The sequence below is a fragment of the Pezoporus wallicus genome, unplaced genomic scaffold (genome assembly GCF_028554395.1).
Source record: "Pezoporus wallicus isolate ANWC-B61680 ecotype Strahan unplaced genomic scaffold, APGP_CSIRO_Pwel_v1 contig_9942, whole genome shotgun sequence".
NCBI classification, from domain to species: Eukaryota; Metazoa; Chordata; class Aves; order Psittaciformes; family Psittacidae; genus Pezoporus; species Pezoporus wallicus.
The window spans coordinates 380,041-400,279 of record NW_026641239.1 but is presented as its reverse complement, the minus strand read 5'-3'; the positions used below and the strand labels follow the sequence as shown (position 1 = coordinate 400,279).

Sequence of the window (20,239 nt, the reverse complement as noted above, 5' to 3'; positions counted from 1 at the left end):
TTCATACAGAGATTAGGGTTGATTTATAGGCAAATACTTTACTGCATGTAAAGTAGCATGGAGGTGTAAGACTCAGAATGATACTTTCTCAGGGCTTTTCCAGTTGCATTCGAAGTTGCTGTGGTAAAAAAAAAGCCATAGAATGATTTTTATTATACATATAAATTACATCCAAAATTATAGAATCTGTCTATAAATTTAAACTGCACAAAGTAAGTCATTGTCCTCCTCTTTCAGGTGTAGTTAATATTCCCATTGCATCACATAACTGCTTTGGCAGCCGCTTTGAGTTAGAGAGATTTTTCCATCACCACCACGTTGCATTGCTGTTACTTTGTGATTTTACTTTCTTTTATGATGCTCATCAGCTGCTGAAGCACAGATTGAACTAAGAGTATCTGAACTATCTTCTCTACTCCAAGGGACCTGCAGTGGATTTTATAACTGTTCCATTTTTGCAGTAGGTATCAGAGAGTTTATTCAGCAAAGCTGTGTCAACAGTTCTATTTCAGTTCCTGGGTTTTCTTTTTAAGGCCAATGGAAACTTGATGGGTTCAGTTCACAGAAGCAAAGGTAACATAATAAAAGGCAGTAAATATGTCATTTAATCGTTGAGATGAAAATAAAGATAAAGTTAACATATTTAATTTCCTTATCTTGAGTCCTGCTTGCAGGGGAAAAAGTGTTTGGATGTTCTGAAGAAAAATTCAGAGTCATTACTCAAGAAAACTTGTGTTGAAATGTTGCCCAAACAAAGTTGCTCTGCAACTGCTTTTCTCTGTAGTAGTTACAAAGACAAAGCCTGTAGTAGCAATTGCAGAATGCCAACTGTGTGTTTGAAATAATTGAAATGAGGTGACCGCAGTGCACTGAACAGGATCCCATTTATTTTAAAAGCTTTGTTGGGCTACAGTTAACACAATTTATTTTCCTTTAAAAACTCCCTCTGGCTGTAGTTTAGTCCCTCAGCTGCCTGCTCAGGTCAGTATAAGTTGTGTGCTGACAGGTCAGGAGATGGTAGGTGTGGATTTTCACTGGAATTTAGACTTTCCTTTAAAATGATTTTATAATACTTCAGGTGGTTTTACTTCTAAAGCAAGACACAATGATAGAAGTTGTTGATAATGAATAAAAGCTTTTTTGTGGCTTACAGATGCTGCTTTGATCACTTCATCCTATAATTAAGTTAGGATGAAGTACTTTAAAGAAATGAAAAGGAATGCAAGTAGCACATATTGATGAGTATCATTTGTATGTAATTAGCATCAGTCTGCTTTAGCTAAGCCAGGAAAGTACAGCTTATGGTTAGTAGGTTTGTAACTCTTGGAAATAGAATATTTAGAAGACTTTGTATTGTATCATGAAAACCAGGTGATTGTTTTGAAATGCTTTTTGGACTAAGGTTGATCATACTGGTTTCTACAGCAGACTCCTTGGTGGTTTTTCAGTACTACTCAGTATATTTAACTACAGAGAGGCAGTTGCTGTTGATAGCAGTAACATGAATTTAGAGTTTCTGGGAATTTTTTTTGGTAGTCTTGTTATTCCAGATATGAATAGCACTTTTATTAGCACTGACCACTTGTCTGCATAACCTAGCTTGTGCTTCCTCAGCAAGATTCCCTTCTTTTTGCTTTGAATATCTCTGCTGGCACAAACAGAAATGTTTAATGCCAAGAATTGATCAGAATTACTGAAATTCTTGATCTTTGGTCATTTTATAGGACATGATTGTTCACTTTATTGGCAGAAATATGAAGAAGTGGATGACTGGAAAATATTGATTAAAATAATGTATTAAGGTGGTTATTGATAAACAGTGAAATGTGTAATTTCTATACTTCATTAAGTTAATATGTAGTAATAGATCTAGAGCACTGAGAACCTCAAAGATACCATTGTCGTGGTATATTATAGATGTGTTTGGTAAAGGAGAATGGCTTAGGTGGAACGCTATTTCCATCTTGAAATGATTTCTTTATTATAAAGTCACTGTCAACGGATACAAGCTCAGGGGTTAAAGCACTTTTACACTAACCTGATGTCTCTGATGAGAATTCAAGCCTGGTTGGTCAGAGTCATAGTATTGCTGTGGCTGACTTCTTTAAGACCATTGACTCTTAACTGGCACCCTATTTTGAAGAACAAACAAGGCAGCATAATTCAACATGGGCTCTGTTAAGAGGATTAAAAGGAGTTTGTTGAAGGTTTTAGAAAGAGAATTGCTCAGGGAATCATCACCGAGTGGATGCGTTTCTACTTGGGACATGCAGAAATCAGTGTGGGGCTCTTTTTTGTTTAGTATTTACACTGGGCACCTGAAAGAAAACAGCAGATGAGGTCTGGTGAGATAGCCAGGAGAACTAAAAATAGGGGCAATGACTGAATAATGAGGAGACGGTTGATTCGAAGTGACCTTAATCACTTAGGAAGCCAAGTCGGTGCCAACAGTATGTATTTTAAGGAATAGCAGAATGCCAGAGTATTCCTCTAGGATGTCATTATAGCATGTGGGACATTTTCCTAAGAAGTGACTCTGAAAAGGACTTGTGGGCCATAGTATAAAATGGGAGAACAGTCTGAAAGATGTGGTGCTATCCATATATTTATTTCTGGAAGAAAATGCAGTGGGAGAGTTATGTTACCTCTTCTTAGCTCTGAAATATTCATCACTGCAACACTGTCCATTGAACAGAGTTCAGGAAGAATGTTGAAAGGTCAGAGAGATTTTTGAAGACCATCAATAATGATAAGCATGGGAAGAATAACTTACAAAGGCAAATTCTGGAAGCTTTTTAGTTCTTCAAGGAGATATCTTCAAGGAGATTTTGATCATAACCTGTCAGTGTTTGCATGTGCTAGGCCTCTGATATCACTTCCAGTTTCCTTCTGCTAAATACTGGAAGCTGTGGAGGGAATAATTTACATACTCTCTTAGTGAGGGTGGTTGCAGAAAGGGAAGGGAAGGCTTTGATGGAAGTGAATGGCATGTGGAAGTTTGTTCTAGATGTGCCTTCCTATGTGTCTTAAAGTGTTGGCAGGTAGTCTATGAAATGAGTGCTCTTCTTGCACTGTCCCCTTTTTTTCTTGGTTTAAAATTAGTTATTGCTGCAAATAGTTTTGATACAGGATGCACACAATTGGTAGCCTGAAGAGGGAAAAGAAGTGAATCAAGTTTTCATAGAATGGTTTTAGATCTATTAGCAGAATTATGCATAGAAAATTGCCTCTTTTCTACGTGACTGAGCAAGCACGAAGAAACTCCTCTCCCATCCCTCTCTTTGTAATAATAATAACAAAAAAATCTGAATGGAAAACATGAGTTGCTCTTAGTATCTCTCCACATGTAAATACTTGGTTGGCAGAACCTTGCTAAAATAACCTTAGGGCACAGAGCCAGGCTTTCTGTGCAGCTTACGTATGTGGATTTTGTAACCGTAAGTCAACGCTGAAACATTAAAAACAGAATTTATATGTGTAATGGAAAGGTTTAAAGCATGCTTGCTTTTCTTTCCTCCACCCTGGGAATTTGAAACAAGAATGTTTTTCAATGAGAAAAAGATTAAACCAAAACCTGCCCTACGTTTTGTTTTTTTAAGGTTCTGTTAGGCAGCAAACGTAGCTCTCAGGTAGTTACTTCTCCCTGTGTGATGTTGAATTGTATAGGAGGGAAAATATATCTGGAGTAGTTAGGAAAGAAACTACATTAGTCATGAGGGATGTTGACATCATCATGTCTTTCCCCATAAAGATGTCAAGTCTTAACTTGCTTCATTGCTTGCTGAGCCGTCAAGAGTAAGCGTGATGCAGAACCAGCCAGTGTGTAAAAGGAGTTGGTAGTAGCTCAGAGGTACCTGAGAAATGGATCTAGATAGTGATCAAGGCTATAGCCTGTGGAGGCATATGTCTGCACTCTCATGTGGAGTTGTTCAGGCGTGGTTGTTTCCTGAGTGTCATATCTACAACAAATAGAAGCATGTACAGTTTTATAAGGAAACTGGAGAGGTGGAAGAAATAAAGTATATGCTGTAGATGCAGATTTCTTTTGCTACTAAGAGGAAAGGAAGAAATCAGTTTGATTAAAATATTAATATTTAATATCAGCATAATTAAATTGATATCACTTTGGTTTCAACACCAAAGGTCTTGGTTTTAAATATCAAACTGTGTTTCTTGTCAGTTCTGGGGTGGTAATTCTGCTCACAGCATACATGGGAAGCTTTGCTGCATTTGCAGAGGGGGTAGATCTCTAGTGAGACATTAAAATGTGGTCCCTTATGCCCAGCTCTGTTGTGGGCTGAGGAAGACTGGAATCAAGTTCTTCTGGAAGAAAGAAGTGGGAAATCTCAGTGAGTCCAGGTGTGTTTGTCAGGGTATAGCTGTAGTGCCATGTACATAATGGCTTTTGCATACCCATTCTGTTAACCCATTCTGAAACCAGTATCAATGCTGTTTGTTTTGCACAAGATAAATGACTTTTCCACAAAGGGGAAAAGATCCTGTGGCAGTGTTGCTTTTCATAAACACAGAAATCAACCAACTAAACTGCTGGAAAAGAGGAATTCCCACTCCTGTTTAGTTTATGTTGACTTGACTTTGTTAGCAACCCTACTTTCCCTAGGGTCTGTTTTCTTCTAGTTCTTGAGGCTTTCTCAAGAGCTAATGGCTTATTTCCCCTCTGGCAGCTAAACCCAGTAGCTGTCCTTTCAGTCTGAGCTGGGAGCAGAGGGTGAGGAGGATCTAGAAGCCCTGGGGGCACATTTTCCTAGGCTTCTATTTCACTTTGCTCTAACCTCCTCCTTTTGTCAGTCAGGGATGTGGTCAGCAGGCTCTTCAGCCTGAGAACCACAATTTCTGCTTTCACCTACCTCCTTTTCCATCTCTGTTGCACTTTTTTTTAGCTGTGTATTGTTCTTACCTGTAGGTCCCTGTATTTATCTGCTATGAAGGCTAAATTACCTGGTAAGAGCCAAGTCATCCTAAGCATGGTAACATGCAGTGTGCACCGGGCTTGCGTAGAGCATGACTTACAAATGGAGTTGCTTTGCTCAACAGATTTTTTTCTATCACTACTCAGGCATTCCTTCTTGGTTTTTCTATTTTATTGTTATTTTCAGCATTCGTAGTCTATATCCTGTCCTGAGAGTGAATGCTTGTTCTTACAAGAAAAAAATAGTGTGCTATTTACAGGAAGGCAATTTATAAGTGTTCCAGCAATGCAAAAGACCCTTAAAGTAGGCATACATTAAATTCTGCTCATTTTAAGGGCTTTTTAGATGCCAGATTGGAATCAAGTTTTATTTTCAGGGAGACTTTCCAAGGATATACTAAATCTATACATGAGCTAGGCCAAATTAAGATCTTTGTACAGATAAAGGATTCACCCTGAGATGATTTCTGTCTATAGATGAAGTAATTCACATGAAACAATGAACTCTGTAATCCTTGAGTAGCACCAGCTTCAGGATGCACACTCCCCTGGTCCAGCCAGGGAAGTTCTAAGGGGTACGGCATAGCTGTGATATGCTTTGCTGCCCCTCATCAGCATCTGCGTAAGCAGCCACAGTCTAGCTCTTCACTTTTAAGGTTTCAGAAGAATGTAATTCACAACACAAGTAACACAGAATCCAGTGTGTTGATGTGTGGAAGGTACACATCAGGTTAATGGCTTTCTGTGTCAGTGCTGCGTGTTGAATTTTGCATCTGATTCAGCTGGAATTTCATGTAAGAAGGGATTTCCTTGTTTGCAGATGAAAAGATTCTGTCAAGGAGTTAATAGGTATATGCTGGAGATACAGACGGATAATAATACTTATATTATTTAACATCCAGATTAAAAATCTAAATCAAGTAACTACCTGTTTCTTTGAGCTCTGAAAAGAATACTCAAGTGTTATGCTGTTGTTATCATAATCTGCTACTAGATACTTAATGTATTGGTGAAATCAGACTTAATTATCTGCTATGTTACTTTTATAGACACACTGATTTAATTTGCTTTTAAGGTTTAATGAAGAAACTGGAAGAGGAGATAAATTTCAATACATACCTGGTTACTGAAAAATTACCTAGAGAGCTGGAAAGCAAGAAGAATTCAACATACATCTTACAAAAGGTGGCTGCAGAACCAGCTATGAGCCAATCTGATCTCAATGTACTTGAAAGCAAGGTAAGCTAACCAAGGCCACGCTTAATTTGTATTCCATAGCATAGTCTCAGGTTCTTGTACACTACTTTATATCCTTGAGAAAATGTCTAATTCCCAAAGGAACGTCCCTTCAGTTGTAAAGCAGAAGATGTGTTAATTACTAAATGCAAACTCCCAGACAAGTTCCTAAAAATACCCACCAAGCAAACAAGAAAACAAGCCCCAAACCAAACCCAAACCAACCGTGTCCTTAAATGCTATTTAGAAAATCGTGTTAGCAATTTCCTGTGGTATGAGCAGAGGTGTTAAATTAGCACTAAAGATTTGATTTTAATTCTCTTCAGATTTCACTTGGTTTAAACTCTCACTGGTTATCAAGGGAGTTTACAGCAGCATATAGAGAGCGCTTATGGAGTGGTGAACAAATGTTCTCAGGGTGATACATCTACACAATATTGTGTTTTAATGTGCAATGGCTCAGAACTCCTTAGTGTTTGGAATAAGTCTGGTTTAGTTGGGAAGCCCAAAGGAAATCTGAGAATCAAGTACTTACTTTACCTTTCCAGATTTTTTCAGATGTTAAAAACAAATGGTGTTAGAATGAGCAAAAGTCCTTATTTGTAGTATATATCCAATATGTGCAGAGGTATTTGTTGCCACAGAAGTCCATTTATTTAATTCAATGAAGTTTTCATATCTGCATGATCCTAAATGGAAGATTAAATAAGTAACATTATATTCTAGAAGAATTTATATGAATGTTAATTATTCGTATTTCTACTCATGCTGAAGATTTACAATGTTAGCTAGGGTTGGAAGACTAGTCCTACATAGTACTAGCTACGAGACTGTTCAGTCTCAATGTCAGCTTCTTTTACCAGCTGGTTTTTACTAACCCTGGGATCTCCAACTCAGGCTCTGCTGTGAAATGTAGATAACGAGGAAACAGAGTATTTGTAATGGATCAGAGAATGATTTACCCATGGGTGTGGGCTGCCATTCACCATCCTTCTTGTGTCTTGAAGCAAGTGATCAACTTCACAGTAGCCTGTGCATTCACACACAGAGCATGCCAAAGTAATGCAAGAAAGAAATGCCCACGGGTTTCTTGGATCAGAGGAGAATCAGCAGTCAAGTGTCATCAGGAATACATTCTATTTTAAGGTTAAGACTACTTTTAACAAAAGTAAAGTCAGTGACAGCCTAATGCTATTTTGGATCCCGATCATTCGACTTTTAAGGATGCGGCATTATTAAATGGTAGATGAGGTCTGAAATAATAAACCAGCTCTGTGGTTCAGCCTCCGCTTTCCTCAGGCATGTTTTCTAATCACAACAGTGTTTGTGGTTGCAGTTATTTCTTTCAGCCACACTTGAAGCCTGGGTTTGTGCTTTCCTTTCCAAGACTATTGTTGGGGTTCTTACAATATTTTGGGCAATATTGTAAAAAGATTCGAAGTTGTTTTGTTTTTTTTCCCCTCTTTCTCCATGAGGTCACCTTTTAATTTGTTATATTTTGGAAGTATGCTCTTCTTAATAGATAATAAACCCAAAATAGATAATGTCATCTACTTGGCTGTTATCACAGCATGGCCTTAGACAGCATTTCTTTTTTTAAAAGTCAACCTTCTGTTTTCTCAGTGCCTTAAAAAGGAACTGGATTGCACTGAGAATGCCACAGTCCTGCATTTTCTAACATATAAACCAGGAATTTATTCACACAAGGGAATTCTTATGCCATCTTCAAATTCAGGCCTGTTCTACCACTAATAGCTTTTGTAAAGGAATAGAATTCGCAGGTGGTGGAGTATTTTTAGTCCTGTGGAACACTTTATTTGAAATACTTAGGTTTGAAAGTGCACGGATATTGCTCATGGAAATGTCTGGGGAATGCCCAGTGCTACCTGCGGTACGATTTGACATTATTGGATTTCAGCACATATTTACACTGCTTATCAGCACTCATCTAGTTAGCAGAGAATTAAAGGAAGGTTGCTAGGGCTGCGGTTTCCATGGCTGATGAGAGTCCCGGGGTAGCATTAAGTCAGGACTGGAAAAGCTGGAATCAGTACACTGGTGTAGCTGTGATTTCCAGGTGCAGTGGGCTCTAAAGCTTCAGCTAGAATGAACATCAACAGTTTGAGACTGTGGACCAGCAAAGAGACTGTGGAGAAACTGCGTTCTGGAGCAGTAGAAAGAAAGTACAATAGAGCTGGAATATGATGGTCTGCAACTCTTTTAAGTATTGATGAATTTGGTATCACTTAGTCTTTGCTTGCTCCCCTTTAAACTTGTGATAAATGGTTGAGTGAAAAGGAATGTTAGTTAATATTGATAAAATGACAGTTTTCATACAGTATGTCACAATATGAGTCTTTTTTCCATCTCTACCGAGTCCCTTGCATTTGCTCTCCCTGTACACCAGTTTATTTCATTTTCAGGGCCAACATCATGCTTCTGCCTTATCATAAAGGCACAGAACTGGAAGTGCAAAACCTTAGCCTCTTCCTGGCCAGTGCTTAATGACTCACTGAGGTTTTTGGGTTTGTTTCTCTGTTTTAAAAATGGAACTAGCTGGATTGAAAATCTGGTTTGCAAAGCATTTAATTCTTGGGAGAAGACAAAGAAATAAAGCTCCATTTCCTTAGTTTTCTGCTCTGTCTTGCAGATAAATGAAGTAAATGCACAAATGAACCAGCTTATTGAGAAAAGAATGATGAAGTATGAGCCAGCTGATAGCAAATTTTCCATGTACCGCCAACAGGTAAGGAGGAACAAAGCGTTTGTTAAGCAGAAGCAGTGCAGCAGTTTCAGTCCCTGATTGGTTTGTGTCCTGATTTTTGTCTTTATTTAGCATAAATCAGTGAAATGCATAATAAGGGAGGACAAAAAGCAAATAAAAAGCTGTTGAACATATGTATGTTTAGGGCTGAGTCAGACACTTGCTTTCAGGCACGTTAGTGAGTTCGTATCGACTGCTGTCCTTCTGCTGTTAGGTGTTGACTTCAGCTGCATCCCAGCAATTGTGGAAGAATCATTTTGGAGGAGCTATTTTGGTAAAGCTCCAGCTGTGGACAGATTCTTAAGAGGCAGCATGTGGGCTGATGGCTGCAGCCAGCCCTGGAGGCAAGGCTTGCTTTCAGTTGTACCCCTTGCTTGTGTTTTACCACATGCTATTTTTCCTGTTGCATCTATTAAGAAGGTATTCTTTGATTTCTTTTTTTCATCCTGAGGCTATAAAATAGTCTTTCTATAAAATAGGCTGTCTGGTGTAGTCTGAGTAAATTCACAAGTTCTAAAAAGGATTTACGAACTCTGAGATTTTCAGAGCTTACACAGAAATGTGGTTTCTTTTCCAGGCAGCCTGTACCACTGCTAATTTTAATGAAGATTTTCATGATGATGCTTATGGTGATGGTTCAAAAAATAAAAAGGCTGAAGTAAAATGGATCAGTGGGAGGCAAAAAATAGTGATAAAATGCATCCTGCAGTTCAGTCACATATGCAACAGGAAATGCACCGTTTTGTTCCGTAAGAGATGCTCTTCTTCCCGAAAGAAAAGCTGCCACATAATATGCTGGTAGCAGGACCAGCAGGCTCGGGATATAATTGTGTTCAGTGGAGGAACCACTGCAGGAGTTCAGGTTGCTGCTGTGAGTTGAAAGCATGCAGTGGTCTTTGCTTTGTTCCGCGAGGGACCGGCTTCTTTTCCACACAATGATCGTATATATTGTTCCACAGTTTGTCGCTGCAGATATCTCATGAAGCAAAGAGCCGAGATCCTACCCCAGCAGAACTCTGATAGGTATATTTTTAGACATAAAGCTGGTTCTTTTTACCTAGTGGGAGAAAGCTGCTCTGTATTTTGCTTCATTTCTTTGTAAGTTTTCCCTTTTGTATGAAGAAACCAGCCATACCTCCAAATTCCTGCACCTGCATCAAAATTAATCTGTTGTGTCAATAAAGATGCCTTTTTGTTTTACTGAACAAAAGTACACTTATGTTCTAAAATCCATCAGCTTCTGGTCAAATCTTGGGTACTATGAAATATTGTCTTATATAAAATACTGGTTTTTAAATGCTCTATCTTCTAGACTCAAACAGAGGAATAATCTGTAATCGACACTATTTCTGTACGGTATTGCTTTATTCATTGTCTTCCAGCTATTTGCCAAGATTTAGTGGCTCAGATCTGCTGTTAGGATAACATATTTCTGTAGGTTGGAGTAGGTTGGAGTTATAAAAATCTGTATTATGACATTTGTGAAATCTTGGATAACTTTCCACTTAAGCCATGTTGGTGCATTTTACATATGCACAGAAAGGGACTAAGTAGAAGAAATGAAGCAGCTCAAATGCCTACCTTTTCTTCAATGAAAATGGAAAAAATGAGGTGAAGAAATGGAAATCTAAAATGTAAAATCTGTCGACACGAATGTGTGAAAAAGGGCGTGTTTGGGATCTCAGCCATACTGAAGGAAGTTGGGAGCCTGCAATCAACTTTAGAGGAGTTGTGGTTTAACCCACTGTATCTAATGAATAATCAATGCTTTTTTCTCTGCAGTGAGACATGCTCACATTGCTTAATGAAAAACAGTTTCTGACAGTTAAAATGTGGTTTCAGTGGTGCAGTGCCTGAAATTTAATGGATTACATTTTACTAATGCTGAAGGAAGGCAGTTTTTACTTTACTTGTCCATATGCATTTTTAATGATCACGCAGGCATCTATAATGTCCCGGAAGAAAGAAGCCAAGGCTGAGCAACTCCAGGCTGCTAAGGAAGAGCTGTCCAATGTTGAAAAGCAGATGCAGCAGAAGACCAGCCAGGCCCATGAGTTGGAAGGCTCTGAAGTTCTGAAGGGGGATGAGGTATGCACTGTAACAGAGGATATAAGGGAGAGGAAATCTTTGAGAGATGGATCAGTTTTTGTTAACTCACAATTTTCTTTTAACTTTACGTTGCAATGACTGCTCCTACAGTATCCTATCCACCTTTATAGTATCCTGTCAAAATACATGGCCTCAGCATTGCAACACATTGGCCTCTGGGTTTTCTAATGCTCAAAATCCAAAATGATCATATTTGAAGACTTGTTTTTTTGAAGTACAGCTAATACAGGTGCTGTCCAGTGCTTTTAAATGCCTCCCACTATTTATACTGCAACAGTGCTTGGGTTGTAGCTATTTTCAAATTCTAATTTAAATTCCTCACATTGTACCTAATACATTGCAAGGTATATGAGGATTTAATGTTGGCTGTCTTGATATTCCAGACTTTGGATCAGAATAACATCAACATCACAAGGGTATGATGGCAAATAACTAACTACAGAAGTTAAGGATTCATTGATTAGGAGCTCAAGTGAGGAGTAACATTGATTAATTTTATTATTTGGTGTGTAATAAAAATCTGCATTACTGTCCATTCCCTATATGATATCTGATCATAAAGCACAACACCAGTAATATCAGAAGTGCAGTTAATCCTGTTGTAGTTTTGACTGAAATTTCCCCAGACCCTCCTGAAGCTCAGCTGCAGTACATCCTCTGACAAGCACAGTCACTGTAGCTCAGGCAAGTCATATCTGAAGCTGTACTTAATGAAGCAGCCTTTTCTTCTTCAGATGTTTGCAAGGAATCTGGCTGCTGCAGCTGGGTACTGGTTTGTCAGGAAAATGAATTGACTTTCCTGACGACAGTAATTTTTCTCTGTTTGGATAAAGCCTGTTAAGTGTACTTCCAGGAAGACTCACTAAAGCAAGGACTATTTTAGCTGCATCATTCTTTGATTTAATCTATCTTCTCATGCCCTCCTGTATTGCCTTCATTAGCACTGCCATTTATCAAGAGTAACACTCTGCTTTCTTTCTCTTTGCCTGTTTCTGTGCTTTTTTAACATACTACTCAAACCAGGGAACACCTTTTGTAGCAGGAACTCCCTTCCTAATCCCATAGGACATGCCCACTCCACAAACATCCTTTCTTTTAAAGGAGTCTTAAAGAGACTGTGGAAATGTGTATGTGTACACCCATACACCAAGCTTCCTGTGTGATATGGAGCCCATGCATGTTTCACTCGTGCCTCCTGTCTTTCTCCTCTTCTGTACATCAAGATGAAAACTACAGGTGGAAGTTAATGGCACAGACACTGAACAACTGAGATGTCGATTTCTCTTACCCTGACACGCTATACACATTCCAAGGGTGTTCCAAGCAATAATAAAACAACCACTGCATTAGATTTCTCTCCACTACAAGGTTTTGAGTCCCAGGGGCGATGTTGCTAGGGTCCTGGACAACTTTTTAAGTGAAAACTAAAGCTAGAAAGCAGACAGCCTGTGTTTCATGACGTGATGGGAAAGAAGTGTTTAATAGATCAACAAGAATGCATTACCAAGACAGCAGCATATGTTTTACATTATCTGCACATGCACAGATAATGCATGTGCAAAAATAATTAGTGTTGTGCCTGTTCTTGAGGAGGATAATATACTGTGATCCATAGAAATTCAAGGAGAACAGGGCAGGAGGGAAACCTTGTGAGGAGGAACCTCATGAGAGGCTTAATAATGAAAAATTTAAGTGTCTGACATGAGGCTCAAGACAGAAAAAAGACCTGTTTGAACATAACTTGCCTTCCTTTTGTTCAAATGTGTTCTGCTTTTGACTTCTTAAATCTTTCAAGTCTTCATTTTTGAGAAATGAGAAACAAATGACAGCACTTTGGGCAAAACCATCAGCTTTAAATAAGAAGTGCTTGTCTTTTCATAAGAAGCATTTCCTGGTTTGTCATATCCTTTCTGCACATTGGCCCAAGGAAGGCAGTACTGTACAATCCATGTCTTGATCATGACTTCATTAGGTAAACTGCAGTGGTACTCACAAGCAGTAGTGTAGAGCATTAAAAAGTGTTTCCTATGGCTAAAAACCAGGGAAGGATTTGAATTCTTGATTATTTTGATCACCTCTTTTGCAAAGGTCACAGTTTCCTCATCTGGAAAATGGAGATAGTGGTATTTAATTATTTCATAAGTGTCTGCTGCCAAAAATGCTGTGAAGGACCTTGGTACTGTACTTTCTGTATCTCCTTAAAGTACATTAATTACATTGCAAATGCATCTTACAGATACAGTACTGCTTCAGCCTAGGTTTTGAGAAGACAACACTGATAAATGAGACAAATAAGTTGGCACGGAAGCAACAGTGAAGTGAACAGGTTCTCTCTCATCAGTTCACCAGACAATCTTTTGCTATAGGTTCATTTCTGGTATGTTATGCCTTTAGATTTGTGTTTTCTGGTTCAGTGCTTTGTTACTCCAGCTTTGAGCCAATGCTGAAGGAAATCTTGATTAATGTAGTGGTGAGTCACTGCTGCAATACACGTGTTTGATGGGGACACAAAGGGGTTGTACATTCAACCTTCGCTTTGCCCTCTCAGACAGCCAAAAGCTTCCTTATGCTTTCTCGTTGCAATCACACACATTTTACATTTAGTTCCTCCAGTTTAAAAAAACGAAGAAAGCAGGGGTTGTAACAAATAGCTTTGCTGTCTTAAGTTTAAAATGGGCTTTTAATCCTGCCATGTTTTCCCTATCTGAATGCTACAGTTTAATCAAAGAACTATTTTTCTCCCATTCTCCCTCTTACATCACGGCACTCACAAGACTTGGCAATCAAAGAAATGGTGCCTTCCCATCTTGTGCTGGTATTTGGATCCTAGTATTTGGATCTCCACTTGGTGAATGAAGTGCTAAGAAGACCTCAAAAGGTCAATCCTGGCTCATGTTTTCAGGTGCTGGTGTTCTCCTTTATTCTGTAATTGTAAAAAGGAATGTTACAGCATTTGGGGAGCTGTACACCTAGATAGACCTTAGAGGAAACAGCAGGGAATGACCAACTCATTTACATCAAACACAAAAAAAAAGCAGGAATAAATAGTCTGTTTCAGGGAGAACAGAATCTTTTCAAGTACTTCAAACAAAGCAAAATGAGCATGGGGTAGAGTTGGCAGGTTCCTCGCTGCAGCTGTCAGATCCTGAAAATTAGGGAATCAAATGTTGACACTTAGAAGGCTAGATGGTTCAATTACAAGTGATCCTAGGTAAAGCTGGGGTATTTTTAGCTCTTTACACAATGCATTGTGCTTTTCAGAGCTCAGCATAGGGCCCCAAGGACCTAGACTTTCCCAAGGCATCAGAACAGCAGTGCCATCGCGGTGCTTCGCTACAGCAGTTGAAATGAACGTGCTTTTGAGAGTGCAGCATGGAAAATCCTATCAGGTTGTTAAGATACGTGAGGTTTGCACATTCATTTACATAAGGAGTTTAATTTTCTCATCCATGCCTACCTGCCTCCTGGTAAAACAATCTAAAAAGGGTTTCACTTTGCAAACAGAGGAAGCAGTTTTGGACCATAGATCTTGCCACTTTTCCTCTCAAACTGTCAGGTCTGTCTGAATCCATCCAAACGAGTTACCAGGCTCCAAATTAGGTGGGTGGGATTTTAAGAAAGTAGCTGTAAAGGAGCTCACAACTTGAATGTTAAATAGTTTAAGCCAGGACCCAGGGGATGTTATCTTATCCATTTGCTATCTTTCTCTTAACTTTTCACTATGGTTCTAGGTCCAGTTATATTCTGTCTATCAAAGGCTCCTTCCGAACACAAATAGGAGAGTAGCTGGTAATCAGGGTGTGAGAACAACGGTGGCAAAACTGTAGGGCTCTTACAGAAGCCAGAGGCTTTTTGCTGTGAGAAGTTAACCATCATTTAAGCCAAATGTATGCAGTGATTCAGACGAATCTGTACTGAACTGAATGCTCGTTCAGCACCCACTGGTATGAATAAATCATCCATCTTATTGAGCTGTGCATTTTCAGTGATAACCAAGAATGGGTTTTCATTACAAAGATTCTGATTGATCCAAATTATTAGTGATGGCAACTTTAATATCTCCTTCCTGACTAGAAGCAAGCTCTCCTAGGAGAGATACCCTACTTAATGCTAGTGAAGAATTTTCCTGATTGAGCTGGCCAATAAGCAGGCTGTGGGATACTTTCATTTTAATGGATTGAGGTAATACTGCTCCTATCTTTATATTCTAGAAGTTTGTCCTCCTCTGTAGGAGTTATTAGCCAACAGTTGCTTAAATTTAGAACCTCTTAGGAAAAAATGCTGAAAATGTGTTATGATCAGGAACTTTTCCTGCCTGAATTTGAACACTTTGGACAGTTTTTACCCCTTAATTGGTCTAGTTAGAAAATTAAAGCATCTGTTCCTCAAGTCTTAATAGAAATAGAGTTTTTCTGCAGTTACTGGGCTTGTGCAAGTAATTTTATTAAGAAAACTTTATTTGGAACCTTGTTTAGATTATGTATTTCAGACAGATTGGTTTTTTTTTATTAATACTTTACTTCCTGAAGTACTTTTGTATGAAGAATATTTTGATTACTATAACACCATCAAATTGATACAGTGATCCAGAAAATACTGGTTTTAAAGATGTGACTCGCAAGTAAGGGATTAATCTGGGATTTGTTCTTTCCTGAAAATAAGCTTATCCATTTTCTCCTTTAATCATAATCTTGGAATAAGAATCATGTGAAAACATGGGGCAAATGTTAGTTTTAAGGTGACAAAATGATGGGCTTATAGTGAAGGCATAAAACGAGGCATTAGAGAAGCTGGGTTTTGATCCCAGCTCAGCAACACAGTGATGCATGTGGTCAACATGCTTATGTTTGTTCCTGTGGGGTTCCCTGCTCTATGGTCCTGGAGAAGCCATTTCAATAGCTGTGGTTCCATCTTGTTGTGTTTAGAATTGTCATAAAACTTAATGACTTCACAACAATGTGATAAGACTTCATCTGGTGACAGCAATCTCTTTCAGGTTGTAATAAGTGGTGAAGCACAAATGCTGCTAGATCCTTTAGATTAATAACAGAACATAATACAGGGATGCTAGATACCTGCATACTGCAGGGCATTGTAAAAGAGACCAAAGCCCTGTTTTCATTCACTCTGTTTCATAATCTAGATTCCACACTTGTTATGTTCCAGTCATCCATAAAAATAGCCAAGTGAAAAAGCATAATCCTTCCTTGCTTTCATTTGGATAGTTTTCCTATCGCAGGGGCTCTGACCTGCCTAGCAAACATGGGGCTTCAGCCTTGTTTACTCTAACTGCTAACTCAGTGCCAGCATTTGGTTCTTGTCCAGTCATGTAATCTTTGAAGCTTAAATAACTATTTGCGTTAAGTTGCTTGAGAAAGAAAAGCTTTCTATGGCATGGCCTTGAGTGGTGCCTCACTGCGGGCACTGGCCGATCCCTGGGAATTCTGTAGGTTGAGCCTGCTGAGTATCTACGCAGGAAGAAGTTGACCTGGTCTATGGGAAAATGCCACTGCTGCTGGAAAACAGATTCCTTTGGGTGAACTGTAAAGTGATCCGGCTGAGCAGTGTTATTCTGCTGTGAACTGTGCAAATTATTTAACAGACCTTTTACCACAGCAAAGTACAATGTTTTATAGCACTTTAGGGGCTTGGCTTTTCATTTACATATAGATGGAAGCAGGAAATGTGCAAAGCTTCCAAAGTAATGCTTATGCAGATGAAAGCACTGGTATTTTAGAAGCAGCTTATATTTATTGTTTGGAAACCTACAGAATGATACTCAGCTTTTAGGCTGAAGAAACCCAATTTTGCCATAAGATCCCTACAAGCCGCTGACTTAAATGGATCCCAATCTAATAACTCCACCTCTGATTTTGGCCTTTGATATAAAGCCTTCAGTTAGCAGGATTTTGAGGGGCTGAACCTTTGGAGGAGGTGGAGGCTACAGATATTATCGTTGTTTATACCTTGTTTTGTCTCGTTTGCTGCAATAAAAGCTGTGTGAGAGGTTGAGGTTGCTTTTAGAAAGCCAGAGATTGTGCTGAAAGATAGACAGCATCCTCTAAATGAATAGGTTTTGCTTGTCAATGTGAGCAACTTGTAGTTCATTTTGGATGAAATTTTAATGATATAGTCCTAACTTAATCAACTAATAATAGAACATTGGTAGAACTAGCTCTTTAATCAACAAGATCCTTTGACTTCCATTGTAAAATACATTATGCTTTGAATATTGAATATGCAAATACTCAACCTCCCACTCGAGCTATTTTCAAGACCTTAAAAGAAGCTATAGAAGTGAAGAGAATAATAGTTGGCTTTTTATCCTGGGCTAAACTGACAGAAAACCATTGAGATTTGATAGCTGAATGTGGTCACGTCTTAAGTAAGTTTAATCTTTTACATCATTCTTTACTATATTCCACTGGTCAAATGAAGTATCTCAGGAACTACTTGATCAAGACTGTGCTTCACTTGGGTTTTCCTCAGTTAGTTGGGGACGTTATACTTTTGTACTCTCTTGAAAATCACAGAAACCTTGGTATTGTCTAAGCAATTAAAAAAGAAATGTCTTTTGTGTTAACTAAGAGACTATGAAACAGAATTGCTATGAAAAAGACTTAATTCTGGTAATACTCTATTCAGGGTGCCAATAATCTAACAGAGCCAGGCTGACAGTAACAGGGCTGCCTCCGCTGTGCAGTGCTGTGGCTTAGGTGACCTTGTCTACCCTTGTCCTAGGTTGTACACACAATGTAAACCGGTGTTCCAAAGCCATGCATAGTCCAATCTGCATAGAGCACATTGAGTAATTTGTGGGTTTGTTCTTTCACCAAAAACGTTTATAGCTTTTGGCTTTAAAAATAGTTCTGGAGCATAGCAAGAGAGAAGCAGCTTTGGCCTAGATATCGCACAGGATGGCAGATGAACAGGGTTGATTTCATTTTGGGCATTGTGCCCAGGACACTTTTTATAGAACATACAGTTACTCTGGGGGTTCTTGGGCTGTGGTCACACCGGTTTGTTGGATTTAGTCTTTGGAAAGGAGACGCATAATTTTGCACCAAGAAAAATTAATGTAAATTTCAAACCCCCAAGTTCCTTTGTGGCTGGGTTTTAAACTTATACCAGTGGTAGCGGGAGTCCTGTTCTCTCTGCGGGGCTGCCTGTTCTGTGCTCACATTGCACACATGGAACCTCTCCTCATCGAGGAACATTCTGAAGCCTTTGCTTACATCATTTACTTTAATCAATTGATTTACTTTCCATCTCTGGATCTGACTGCAATTTTTAGTTGTGACTATCATTTGTCTCGTAGCTCTCACATAAAATAGAAGAGCTAAGCCTGTTTGACAGATGGAAAACATTAAGGCAAAGAAAAATACTGCATGTTTGTTTCAACACCTGATATTTCATAGGTGTTAGAACTGGAGCAAACATGGATTCAGGTGTAAATTAGCTAAGGTGTTGAACTGTAAGGCTATTTTACTTAGTCTTTAATAAAAATCTAAATTCTCCATCATTTTTGAGTGACATGGATAGTGCATTTCACTGCTTCTGTGCAAGGACTCTGCTCTTCTTTTCCTGTTTTGAAAAACTCAGCCAATCATATCATTTAGGTCTGCAAGAGTCAAGGAAAGAGAACAACAAATTCTGACTATGGAGAACTGCCACTTAAAGGTTGTCCTTTCCCAGGCCCTCTTCCAATTTTTCTGCACTTTCTTATCATGTTTCTTGGTCTGCAGAGCATTTTGGGGCTGTGCACTGCTGATCTGGTGCTCTGGTACCAGTGCAAACTACTATTACATTAACTTCTTTATTATCTGTGATTCTCACAACATTCTGCAAAGAGTAATTACTTTCCCAACTGTCAAACGGTGATGAGCAGAACGGAGGGCTCTCACTACTGCAAATGGGTGAGCTGGGACACAGAAAGCAATAGAGCTGGTTTTATTCATCTCCCTCAGTGAACAAATGCAGAGCTGAAAATAAATGGACCCTGGGAATCCTGAATTCCAGTCTCTGTTCTAAACATCTTCAATATGCAGTCCAGATAGGATAATTCTATTTTAGATAGCAACAGCCTGTGATAAGGCTCTGTTTTGCTTTAAGTTAAATGAGATTTCTGTCTCTCTCTCTCTTCCCAGTTGAAACACTATGTTAATAAGCTCCGGAGCAAGAGCACATTTTATAAGAAGAAGCGACTGGAAGTAGCAGAAATTACAGCTGAGTATGGTATCCTCCAGAGGACAGAAGAACTTCTCAAACAGCACCACGAGGCTATTCAGCAGCAGTTGGTAATACAGGCATTTACTGCTCCCACAGTCCATCACCCTTCCTTCCCTGAGAACAGCTCTCTAATAACATGGATGTTGTTTTGTTAGATTCTAATGCATACAGTCCTCAGGTCTCCTGCTGGCATTAGTAAAAGAGTCATTGGGGTATAAAGTTTATTTCTGTCTGTTGACTATGCGAAGCTGCTGTACTTTATGTTCAGCAACTGTTTCTTACAGGCAGTCATGACTGTCCTGCAGGTTCTTTTAGACTGAGGGGCTTGACCCTGCTTTTTAAAGTCAATGGTAGATCTTCACTAACGCCAGTTAGAGCAAGGCTGGATGCTTAAATTAGTTTCTGGAATCCACATACATAGTAAGGGCTTTGAAAATTACCAACAGCAAATAGGATTCAAGTTACTGCTGCAGAATATATCGGAATAGTATTTAAAAACAGAGCCAGCAGGAAGGAAACATTCTAACCCCAGAATATTTAGAAGAAAATGCATTTCACAGTCAGTGAAAAATGTAAAACTGGATGAGGGCTGTTTTAGCCAGAACAGCAGGAGAAGGATTTCTGCTATGCACAGCTGGAAGCATTCAGGGAATAAACATGCATCCCAAATGCAATGCCACTGCTGTAGTGTTTTCTTCCAATACCAGTATTCTTATTATCCAGCACTTTGGGTTTATTTATCTTCTGTCCTGCTTGTTATCTGTACGTATTTTGCATGTTGAAGCATAAAAGTATTTGCCTTATTAAAAGAAAATGGAAAGTGTGAAAATACATGGGTTAGGCTCTGGAGAGATACTTGCAGAGATGCAGTGGATGATGTCGCACTATTTCAGTAGCTTTCATTGTTTGGTTAAAACTAAGACCAGAACTGCTACCTGGGTAGAAAGAAGCCCCCACTGCTGTAGGACCAG

General features: G+C 38.9%; 1 protein-coding gene across 1 annotated transcript in view; it reads left to right on the top strand.

Annotated features, from left to right (window-relative positions):
- The window catches only part of IFT81 (intraflagellar transport 81), a 39,680-nt gene that overhangs the window by 9,304 nt on the left and 10,137 nt on the right, over positions 1 to 20,239 (top strand). The window contains exons 8-11 of the mRNA XM_057422606.1: positions 6,006 to 6,169; positions 8,817 to 8,912; positions 10,872 to 11,018; positions 19,187 to 19,336. Of these exons, the coding sequence (XP_057278589.1) occupies positions 6,006 to 6,169; positions 8,817 to 8,912; positions 10,872 to 11,018; positions 19,187 to 19,336 (557 nt within the window). The remainder of the gene's footprint in view (positions 1 to 6,005; positions 6,170 to 8,816; positions 8,913 to 10,871; positions 11,019 to 19,186; positions 19,337 to 20,239) is intronic.